This window comes from Ailuropoda melanoleuca, chromosome 10 (genome assembly GCF_002007445.2).
Source record: "Ailuropoda melanoleuca isolate Jingjing chromosome 10, ASM200744v2, whole genome shotgun sequence".
Taxonomy (NCBI): domain Eukaryota; kingdom Metazoa; phylum Chordata; class Mammalia; order Carnivora; family Ursidae; genus Ailuropoda; species Ailuropoda melanoleuca.
Genome location: NC_048227.1, coordinates 66,282,212 through 66,294,158, shown reverse-complemented (window position 1 = coordinate 66,294,158; position 11,947 = coordinate 66,282,212). Strand labels below are relative to the sequence as shown.

Genomic DNA, 11,947 nt, shown 5'->3' with positions numbered 1-11,947 from the left:
TGAATACCACAGGGAGAAAAATGTGACACATCCCATTAACTGGTTTCAAAAAATTACCTAGCACCTCCTCTTTCACCAAAATCTTGGATACTCTTAGATTCTAATCTCATTGCTTTACAGAAAGTGAGTCATCAGTGAGATGCCCTAACTGTCATGTACAAAATGCAGCAATCCAACTCTACAAACCTGTGAAGAAAGGGGAAAGGATGAGGAGCTACACTGAGGAGAGTAAAATGATGCAGGATAACGTCAGGCAGATGTCATTACCATAACACTACATTTTTATTCTATGTTTCTTGAGCGCAAGTACCTTTAATTAATTATTAATCAGCTCTTTTCTTTTTACCTATCCCTGGGTAGATATAGATAGCATATGTGTTTGCATTTCTTCCTCTGGGTTGGCAGGTAGCTATTGTTATAGACTTCCACCAGTGACAGGCAAATCACAGAGCTTGCACTGCTCATGGTCTCCTGCTCCCCATCTCAGTGCACCATCCTCAGTGTCAGCACTGCCCCTTTGGCCCAATGCGATGCTAAGAGCTGACTAACAGTGGTGCAATGTCCCATTCTGTCACTGAAGAGACTACTGGCCAGCTCACAGCAATAGAATGCTGCCCCATATATCTGCATGCCAAAAAAAGGAGGGATATTTTTTTATATTGGCTCCAAACTTCCAGATTTGCAACCTCGCTTTCTGCTAACAGCTAAGTTGCTACATGCCAGAAGCAGATGAAAAAAAAAGCAACTAAAACTCAGAGGACAATAAGTTGATAAAGCAATGCAGGTGAACGATACAGAAGTATTAAGGAAAAAGGAAAAGTAAAAGAAGAAGAAAAAGAAGGGGGGAAATGATTTTAAGCTTTGAGAAAATGAGCAAAGATGCTTATGATTTGGCCCCAGTTGGCCTGCCTGATAGCCATTACTGACTGGTCCAACCTACTTGAAGGATTCAAACTAGAGGGGAGCCACACCTAAGTGCTGGCACAAGATCTCTAAAGTTCCACTTTCCTCCCGCATTATTGCTTGAAGAGCCCAGTCACTCAACAGCACTGCCAATGCCCTCCTGTTGACATAATCATGGTGCAGAAGCCAAGCTCATCAACATGCTAATGAAATTATTCCATCGAGATTTTTATATTTAATCTGCCTTTTTTTCAGTCTCCATACCAAAGATGCTCCTTCTCAAAAGAAATATTTTCTTCTTGTCCCTTTAAGTATAAGGAAAGACCACTAACTCAACACAAAATATTATATTGAAAATACTGAAGAATTTTGAAAGATAACTAAATGGTTTAGTTGAAGTGGAAAGGCTATAACCCTAGGTAGGTTTCCCTCCACAGATGGGCCTGAGATGACATGTCATTGACCCAATCTTTCTAAGTTCTTCCTCTATAAATTAGGAATAGTACAACTCATGTCACGCAGATCACTGAAGGCTTAATAAAACACAAAGTTCTACTCATGATGTACCACGACTTCATTTGCTTATGATGCTACCACGGACCCACCTCAGACAACAAAAATCTGATGAAGAAATAAGTTCGTGTAGAGCTTTCTATCCGCCCAAGTGTTTTCTTTAGCATCATCTCATGACAACAGCGGTTAGGCAAGTATTGTAAGACACATCTTACAAATGCAGAAACCGAGTCTCAGGGAGACGTGCAGATCTGCCCCAAGCCACATGGCTAGTTACTGGCTGAGAAATGATGACAACCAAGTCTCCTCAGTGATCTTTATATTCCGGACTCTAGGATTCATTAAATATCAAGAAGTAACCTGCACAGAATCAATAATAACTTGTTATCAAGCAAAGGTAAACGAACAAGTGCACCAGGATTTTTTCCAGTTTGATGAGAGATATTAATATTTAACATACTCTGCTTGAAAATTTAAACATCCAATGCCAAGACATTTACAATTCAAAAAACCACAGGTGTTGATGAAGAATAGGAAACCTATATAATATGTACTAAGCCAACATCTTCTTGATTCAACTTCTGGTCACTGTCTTTTAAATGTAATATTTTGGAAGGTGTTATCCTAAGCTACAACTGGAAGAAAAGTAGAGGCTTGACTTTCTATTACCAGCTCCTGTCTCACTGAGCATGAATTTCTTCCTGTTTGCTACTAAATGGAAACATACTGAAGTACCCACAAGTAAGCTAATACACACGTTAAGTCTTCGCAAGGGAATCGAATGTTTTGGGATTTGTTATACCTCAATTAAACCATACTCTATCTTTTAAGTTTCTGTACATACTTTGTGCACCCACTACAGCTTAAAGCCCCATAGAGTTCTATGTGAATTCCTTATAGCTCTATGGGGAGCCTCGGCCACCCAAAGCAGTGCCACACAGAAACCTGTATGAACAGAGCGACCTTAAGAGTTACCCGTACAGATGCATCAAAAAAGCACACACGCACTCAAATAAAAACACACAAAACCAATTCTCTGATCTTTTAAGTGTCAGCTCTTCAACCAGTTCAAGTTACCTAAGTAGACAAAGTCCCTTTCACATAACAGTTAAGTCAGGGGCACCAGGGGCCCCATCTTCACGTCAACCCGGGTTCTCAACCTAAAACGCCTCATCCTTGATCCATTCACTGCGCAGATTCCAGCACTGGAGGCGCCGGCGATCTGCGCTCGCCTCCTCTGGCTTTAGCCCGCTTTGGAATCACCGGCCCCTCCTGCTCACACCCTTCTCGCAACATTTTTGCACTTTGCGTGGGTCTGATCCAGGCCTCCAGCCTCCCGTTCCCGGGTCCCAGCCTGGACGAGTCTGAGCGGCAATCGGAGCGTCAGACAGAAGAAGTGGGTCCCCCGTCTGCCTGCCCGGGCTGTCGCCACGACTCCATCCCCGGCCGTGGAGGTTGGAGACATCCGGCCGGGGCGGGTGACAGCGCGAGGCCGGCGACTTCCTAGCCATCCCCACAGCCGCGCGTCTTCCCGCCTCCGCCCGGGCCACCCTCGGGTCGCCCCTGTCCCCTGGGCGCAAAGCTCGGGTCCGAGTGGGTAAGGCGAGTGAGGCAACACGCGTGTGCGAGGGTGTAAGTGCAGACACGCAGCAGCCGGGCAGCAAACCCCGCCTCTCCCCGAACTCCCGCCTCGGACCTGCTGGCAGCCCGGGCGCCCCAGGGCTCCCCGCTCTGGGACAAAGCTGCCACGGCCTCCCCGCAGGCGCGGGGCGCGTCGTCGCCGGGTCTCCTCAGTCTCCCTTGGCCGCGACTCCGTCCCAAGGCGACTCCGGGCCTCCGGGGGTCCGGGGGAGACCCGGGGCCCGGCTCCCTCAGCCCTCGCCCCGCGCCCCCGCCGCCGCTCACCTATTCAGCACTTTGCGGATCCTCTGGCGTACGCCAGCCCGGGAGGAGGCGGACAGGCTGCCGCCGCCGCCGCCGCTGCCCTCGGCGGGCAGGTTCTCGATGGTGGTCACCACATGGTTCGGCGGGGCCGGCGGCGGCGGCTGCAGCTGCTGCTGCGGCGGCTCCGGGGGGATCATCGCGTCGGAGGCGGCGGCGCGGCGGCGATCAGAACGCAGCCGGGCGCATCGTGCGCCGGCTCGGGGCCCGGGAACGCGCAGAGGACCCGGCCGGGCGGCCGCGGCCCCGGGGAGGCGGTGCTGCCTGCGAAGGCGAGGCGGGGAGGTACCCGCGGCTACGGCCGCCGCCGCCGCCCAGCCCGCCACTCACTCCTCTCCCGTCCCGGTGCGCGTCCCCCTTGCCGCCGCCGCCGTCTCCCGCCCCGGCTCTTCCCGAGCTGCGTCCCCAAGTCCTGGCACACCCCGCGAAGTGGCCGGGAAGGGGGTCGCGCGCGGCCGCCGAGCTGCCCGTCGGTTCAGTAGACCCCCACGGAGAGAGGATGGGGCTCCGGGCTTTGCCTTCTCTCCCGGCTCCCTGGTCTTCTTGGGGCGAGCGGCGCAGTTGTGCTGGCGCCGCCTCAGCCTGTCCCCCGCTCTCTCGGAAAGCTGCCGTCTGTGTCTCACGGAGTGAGAGACCGAGAGTGAACCCGGAGAGCCGGGCGGGGGCGCCGCGGCGGCGGCGGCGACGGCGGCGAAGGGGGGCCAGGGCGGGGACACGCACGCTCGGTCTTCGCCAGAGGGCGCTCCCGAGGCGCCTCATTGCCCCGACCCGCCTCTCGCGGATCCGCAGGAGGCCCTACCTAGCTCGAGGTTGCGATGATCGTTTTGTTTTATTTTGTTTTGTTTTGGTTGTTTATTGTTCGCGTGAAGCTAGGGGTAGACCCTTCCTCTTTAATTGGAGGGGACTCCCCGCTCCCGCCGCGACACCGCGGAACCTTAGCACCACCTTCCCGGGACAGCGCCAGGACACTAGGACAAGGCTCTGGCCCCAGTTAAAAACCCAAACTCCAGTATCCTACTACCCCAACACTCACCATAACGGGCCGGGAGGAAATTGGAGGAGAAACAACTTTGCACAAACAATTCATTCTGGAAACTGGAAAAAGCACGTCACACCAACTCAACGTCTCCGTTTTGTAGCGCTGTGAAGGGAGCGTAGGCAGATTCGACTTCCAATTGTGCCTCTAAAACTTATTAGCAGAGGTTCCCAAAGCAATTTTTGTACTTAACATTCTGAGACACATTCTCCTTTGTGCAACGGAGACTGCGTGTGTCTTTCTCCCCGTGGTGTTGTAAGAGTTAATGAGGTAAACCACCCAGCAGGCGGCCGTGAAGGCTTCTTCACTGGGGCTCTGACCAGAGGTTCTCCACTCCCAAAAGGGAAAGCCCCTGAGAATCTGACACAGAAACCTTAGACCTAAACAAGACCCTATTTCTCCCAAAGGAAAACTGATTTCCTGTCCCAGGTATCTCTTACCCCGATTGCTCCAGATTCCAGTTAATAACTGACTCTTAGGAGAGTTATATTTTTCACATTTTCCTTTATCTAGATTGCCTGGATAGGAATCCTACTGTGAAAAAATGATAGGCATCTTGAAAATTTTTCCATTTTAGTGCAGCGTGTGGAATTATTTGCCCTGAATACAGTTAAAAGGTAAGTATGTTTACAGAAAGGCAAGCTAAAACCACCATTGAATCCAAATGCACAAATAAAAAATACTGGTGGTTTGCCAAGGAGAATGGGATTGAAGAAAAAAATAACATTCCAGAAAGGAATGGACAATGTCTGATTAACCAAAGGGAGAAGGGAGGATGAAAAGATGAGATTCATTGTTTGGTTAAGAAGTTGCCTTCCCTTTAGCAATATTGGGAGCCCTTTTTTTAATTATCAAAAATTTGAGGAAACAGCTGTCAAAAAAACGTCTCCAATCTATATTTCAATTTATGTAAAACCCAGTTACTACCTGAAATATCCCTGAGGTCTTTTTTCTACAAAACTTAACCCAAATTAGAGCATTTTCCCTTTTATAATTAACATGCTGCCATGTCCTTTCTCAAGAACCTTTCACTGTGAGATTTTTTTCCACCTCAGTTTTGTACCAGACACTCTGAAGAACTGTTGCAAACAGAATCAAAGCTTGTAACCTCATGGGCATTAAGATTTTAATAGTTCACGATGAGTTTGTCCTTGGGGGACCTACCAAATGTAGGAGATATTAATAAAATGCACTTCATCTCAACCTGGCAGCAAATCATGGTAGGAATCTCTCTATTACGACGACATTTGTGGTCATTTCACATGTCTGCCACGAAAGACTGGGTGCTTCAGTGCCCTCTTCCTTAACATTTGGCTTGCTTCCTTTTGAATGTTTTTGGAACATCACAACTCGGTGCTGTATCTGCACTCCAGTGTCTCTATTTGTGTCCAGTCATTTCTCCAGATGGACTATTGAACCCAAATTATCTAAATCTCCGCTGAGTCAGAAAGGAAGAAAGCCAGGATGGGAGAGGAACAAGATGAGACATGTAAAATTTCAACTTATGTTTGCATTATTCTTTCTTATAAAGGGGTTACAGCCTCAGGTCCATTCTGACCCTTCAATTCTGTGCTTCACGCTCCTCTCCTAAAAAGTAGCGGAATAGCATTTGAGAGGTAAGGAAACAGGTGTTAAAAGTACAGGTGTCAGAGTGGTGAATCTGCATGAAATTAAACAAAAGAGATGTGGGGAAGGCCTATTTCCCTTTTCCCTGCTGCCTCCTTGGCTTCAAAATCCATCTTCCGTGAGCTCGGATCAAAAGGAAAGGGGATGAAAGCAATAGGCTGTGGATGTGTATGTAGTTTTTTAGCTGGAGCGTGTGGATTCCAGGATCACACTTGCTGCTCAGTTCACCCCTCTGGCCAGGTGTGCTTGGTGGTGCCACACCACTGCAAAATTTCTATTCCACTCTTACTATGACATCATCTAACTTTCACTTAGCCCAGTGCTAGCTCTGTTGGATCCGTCGGGAAGTAGAAGTTGACTATCAGTTACATCCTTTTTGATGGTGCTCATTTTGAAGACAGTTCCACTCAGGTAGGGAAGAGTAGGGTTTGGCGTGTGTTTCAGTCCTCAGAGTCAACAGGCATTTTGACTCATCTGTTTTGCACAGACTGCACCTGTGTGTTGTATTGGATAAAATCTTCACAGTCATGCTCCAGAAGTGACTGATGATTCTCTCCAAATTGCTGAGCAGTCACCTGGACTTGCTTGTGTTGCTCCAAATGCCCAGTTGGCCCATCTGCTCTCCCCATGCCATTCTCTTCTCTTTTGCTTTCCCTCCTAGGTCTTGTTGAATCTACTCAAAACACACTACTAAACACATGGCATCCAGAATGATAGAGCATCCAAGTTTTGATTCACATGATTGAATACATACAGGAGAGAAGAAAGCAACGCTGGCGGGAAACTTGCAGAGACGGGAGAGGAAAAGGAGCAGAATGGGTAGGTCTTTACATTTATATCTGAGCAACGGATCAAATAATGAGGAGGTCACACTGGCAGAACCTCTGCAGGCTCCTCACCATTAAAGACGGTCTGTAGATGGTATTGGTGAATATGAAAAATACGCCCAGGGCAGGGAAACAGACAGTAGGCAAGAGGTTTAAAGGACTGTTCACACCCCTCTTCTGTTTATTTGGGTAATATTTTTTCTTTTGTGTTTTGGAAATGCATTTCTTCGGGGGGAAATCTGAATATGGTTTGTAGGTTTATAATTGACCTTTCTTGATAAGAGACCTGCAGTGCTAGAGAAGGAGATTAGTGTTATTAGTTGTGAATAAGGGCTCATTTTCCAGGATCAGACTACATTATGATAGGTTAAAAATGTCTAAGTATTATTTGCCAAGTGTTCCCTTTCCCAAAGCAAAGGATGGCATATCTCTGTCATGGTGACCTGTTAAATCCCTGACAACAGAAAGTTTGCCTTATTCAGCAAGGGCGCTCATTCAGTAGTACCAGTTTCCTTGGGATTATTTTAAGATCTCCAGATATTAGCCAAAACATATGTGAATGATTTCTGTCTTAGTCAGTTTAAGATCCTGTAACAAGATGCATAGACGTAACAAACATTTATTTCTCACTTCTGAGAAGTCCAAGATCAAGGCACCAGCAAATTCCATGTCTGGTAAGAGCCTTCTTCCTGGTTTGCAAATGGTCACCTTCCTGCTCTATCCTCACAGGGTGGAGAAAGGTCACCTCTCTCATGTCTTTTATAAGGGTACTAATACCATTCCTGAGGGCTTTACATTCATTACCTAATTGTCTCCCAAAGACCCACCTCCAAATACTATCATATTGGGGATGAGGGTTTCAACATATAAATTGGTGGAGAGGGGGGAGGTGGACACAAACATTCATTTCCTAGGAATGCCCCAGAAACACTATTTTATTTTTATTCTTTTTAAGATTTTATTTATTTATTTGACAGAGAGAGACAGTGAGAGAGGGAACACAAGCAAGGGGAGTGGGAGAGGAAGAAGCAGGCTCTCCAGGGAGTAGGGAGCCTGATGCAGGGCTTGATCCCAGGACCCTGGGATCATGACCTGAGCTGAAGACAGACACTTAACCGGCTGAGCCACCCAGGTGCCCCCTCACTATTTTACTTTTTTCATTTTATTTTATTTTGGTAGCATATATGATAATTTATTATTTTGATTTGTTGGAGTATTACCACACAAATTTATATATGGTTTTAAGAAAATATTATAGAGAAGTTGTATTGCAACTTTTAATTCCACATAAAGAAGATACAGAGCCAATGACACCCCAAAAATAATTTCTTTAGAAGTCTGATGTAAAAAACCACAGAAGACATTCTTAACTGATATGAATTAGATTCTAAATGCATTCTCTATCATATAAGACATGGAGAAAAACATAACAAAAAAATCCATAAGTTTACCATTTGCAAGAGGAGTTTATGTAATTTGAATAATCTCTTATCTAGGCCTTTAACAGCATTATAAATTCAAAATTTGTGTGGGAACTAAGCGAAGAAATAATATTCCTTAGAGGGAATACAAAGTTTATTCAAACATTTAAAATAATTTAAAATAATCAGTTATACCACATTCACTATTTTAAATACAGATATCAATTATCTCTGAATAGGGTGGCAAAATCCTCATATAAACCTCATTTATCATTTTTAACTGATGACATCAATAACCTCTCCCTCTAAACACGTTAATTCACAAAAATATTAATGCAAAGCTTTGGTAAAATTGTAGTGAATTTAAATACTGACTTGTCGGTGGAATTTATATACTGACTTGTCGGTGCAATTTATATACTGACTTGTCAGTGACTAGCTGGGAAGAAACTATGTTATAGTAGAATTCTACTATGTTATAGGAAAAGAAATCTCAGTTCCAAATTTTCCAAATTCAGTTCTATTGACTTGGCTTGGTTAGTTTTAGTCAGTTCTTAAAACTTTCTGACCATCAGTTTTCTAATCAATAAAAATGAGGATAATCATGTATACTCTACAGGACACACACAGACTAGCAATGATGTGTATAAAGAATCTGGCATAAAAGGTATTTAAAAATAATTGATTCGGATTTGGATATGATGAAGCGGATAGCATTAGAATTAACGGTCCTCATGAATAATTCTAAAAGCTATATTAAATATTAGACAGTAGCCAATGTAAGGCCATGATCCTTTAGAGAAAGGAAACATAAGAAATGAAACACTTTAGACATCAGTTGAGCCCCACATACAGCTCAGCTTCACCCTGAGGGCGTTTCCAAACCACAGTTCAGAGAAATAGTGCCCATGAGAGAGTGGTAGTCTCACTGGGTAGAAGAGGCAGATCCCAGAGTTTAGAGCTGCGAAGACCACTGGGATCTGCTGGGGAGGGTTCTAGAAAGAAGGAACCCGGGAGAAGCAGCCTAAAAACTGTGTGAAAATTGCACACAGAGCCAACTCTTGAGAATTACATGGGCATGGCAAAACTCTGGGAGGCCGGGCAAAGAAAGCTGGAGAGCTGGACAGAGATTTCAGACGAAACATAGTATTGGGAGGGCAGAGGTTGGTATTTAGGCCCAGTGATTATAGACAGTATTTGGTGAACTCCTAGGCTTTGGTTGGAGACTCAAAAAAAGGCCACACCCTAAGTATAAGGACCATGTCATAACAGTAAGAGCTATGCCCTAAGAGGGCCAAAAACCAAACCTCAACATGACAGAGGCCATGATTGTCTTCCAGGTTAAAATTTCATGTTCTGTTGAGAAAGATACCATCAAATTGTTTATACTCACAGTATCCATCAAGCAGCCAAAAATTACAACAGAGAGAAAGAAGCAGGGAAAAAAGTCACTAATAATCAAGAGCAGGGGTTAGAAATATTCTCTGTAAAAGAGTAAGTAATAAATATTGTAGACTTTGTAGGCCATATGGTCTCTGTTGCAACTACTCTGCTGTTGCAGTGTGAATGCAGCCATTGACAATAGGTAAATGAATGCATATGGCTGTGTTTCAATAAAACTTTATCTATACATAAACACTGAAATTTAAGTTTCATATAATTTTCACATGTCAAGAAATATTCCTTTTTGGTTTTTTAAGCCAATTAAAAATCTAAGACCTATTCTAGATTGTATAAGAACAGACTCATATCAGTCATAAACATAGATGCAAAAATCCTCACCAAAACTTTAGCAAGCCAACTCCAACAACATACAAAAAGGATTATATACAATAACCAAGTGGGATTTATCCTAGGAACAAAAGGCTGGCTTCACATCTGAAAATCAATTAATGTCACACATCATATTAATCAAATCAGGAACAAATATTCATGAGCATTTGACAAAATCTAACACCCATCCATGATAAAATATTTCAAAAACTGATCATAGAAGGGAATTTCCTGAATCTGAAGGAACATCTAAAAAATAACTACAGTGAAAACCATACGTAATATTTAAAGACTGAATACCCTCCAAGTTCAGAAATAAGACAAGAATATCTGTTCTCACCGTTTCTACTCAATGTTGTACTGGAAGATCTAGCCAATTGCATCAGCAAGAAAAAGTATTAAAGTCATCCAGATAGGAAAGAAAAAAGTAAACCTACCTCTATTCGTAGATGGCATAATCCTAAATGTAGAGTATCTTAAGGAAACTACAAAAAAAAAAAAAACCCACTATTACAACTAGCACACAAATAACACACAATTATACTAAGGTTGCAGAATATCAGATCAATATACACAAAATAGTTGTATTTCTATACACTAGTCATGAACAATCTGAAAATGAAATTAAGAAATAATTCAACTTACAATAGTATCAAAAAGAATAAAATACTTAGGGTATAAGTTTAACAAAAGTAGTACAAGATGTACATGTGAAAAATAATAAAAGATTATTGAAATAAATTGACAATAGAACTTTTATATGAACACGTAGGATAAAATCTTTGAGACCTTGAATTAAGCAGTTTTTTGATATGACACTAAAAGCATGGTCCATAAACAAACAAACAAATAAAATTGAACTAAATTTCATCAAAATTCAAACCTTCTGTGCTTGAAAACACATCATCAAGAAATAGAAACACAGGGGTGCCTGGGTGGCTCAGTCAGTTAAGAGTTGGACTCTTGATTTTAGCTCAAGCCATGATCTCAGGGCTGTAAGATCGAGCCCCATGACCTGTCTATGCTTGGCACAGAGTCTGCTTGAGATTCTTTCCCCCTCTCTCTTCCTCCCCTTCTTCTCCTATCCTGGTTCACACTCTCTCTCTAAAATAAATAAATAAATAAACTCTTAAAAAAAGAAAGAAAGAAATGGAAATACAAGCAACAGATCAGGAAGAAAATATTTTTTAAAGATACATCTGATGCAGGATATACAGGTCCAGAATATGTAAAGAATACAACTCAATAAGAAGCAAGTGCCCCATTCAAAAATAGGTCAAAAATTTGAATAGACATTTCACCAAGGGAGATGTATTAATGGCTAATAAGCATGTAAGAAAAAATAGTGGAAAAAAGAGAAAAATGGTAAAAAATCAGAAAGTCAGTTAAGGGGGTCAGCATTTGAAAAACATGTGTTCCTCATAAGAGAACAGAGAAATGGGAGGAAATCTCAATGAAATAATGCAGTGATTTCTCAGAACTAAAAAGCACGAGTTAATAGTCTGAAAAGGCCAAACACAATAAACTACACCAAGTACATTATCATGAAAGTCCAATAATTTGGGGACAAAGAATTTAAGCTTCCAGAGAAGAGAAAAATAATCCAGAATGGTTTATTGGGTCTTCTTAATAGCAACACGGAAATTAGAAGACAATGGAAACGTCTTCAGAATTCTGAAGGAAAATTATTTTCATTCTTGGATTTCATATCCAGCCAAATTGTCAATCTTCTCTGACTAGAGGTAAAGATATGTTCAAACATAGAAGGTCTCGTAATATTTACCTCCCACGCACCTTTTATCGGGAAGCTACTTGTTGATGTATTCCACCAAAACTAGAGTCTAAATGAAGAAGGAGAAATAGGAACAAAAAGATCCAAAACAGGAGAGAAGCAAAGGGAATACCTG

General features: G+C 43.3%; 1 protein-coding gene and 1 long non-coding RNA gene across 3 annotated transcripts in view; both read right to left on the bottom strand.

Annotated features, from left to right (window-relative positions):
- The window catches only part of SLC35F1 (solute carrier family 35 member F1), a 402,488-nt gene extending 398,509 nt beyond the window's left edge, over nt 1–3,979 (bottom strand). Inside the window, exon 1 of the mRNA XM_034669043.1 lies at nt 3,322–3,979. Within this exon, the coding sequence (XP_034524934.1) occupies nt 3,322–3,497 (176 nt within the window). The 5' untranslated portion in view covers nt 3,498–3,979. The remainder of the gene's footprint in view (nt 1–3,321) is intronic.
- A 1,234-nt stretch (nt 3,980–5,213) lies between these two features.
- Nucleotides 5,214–11,947, bottom strand: part of LOC117803973 — a 46,202-nt gene continuing 39,468 nt past the window's right edge. Inside the window, exons 4-5 of one of the 2 annotated variants that reach the window (XR_004628109.1) lie at nt 10,478–10,525; nt 5,214–7,140 (exon numbers count right to left, since the gene is read on the bottom strand). This is a non-coding gene — a long non-coding RNA (uncharacterized LOC117803973). Of the gene's footprint in view, nt 7,141–9,747; nt 10,526–11,947 lie in introns of those variants that run through there. The other variant, XR_004628108.1, reaches the window with a different exon arrangement.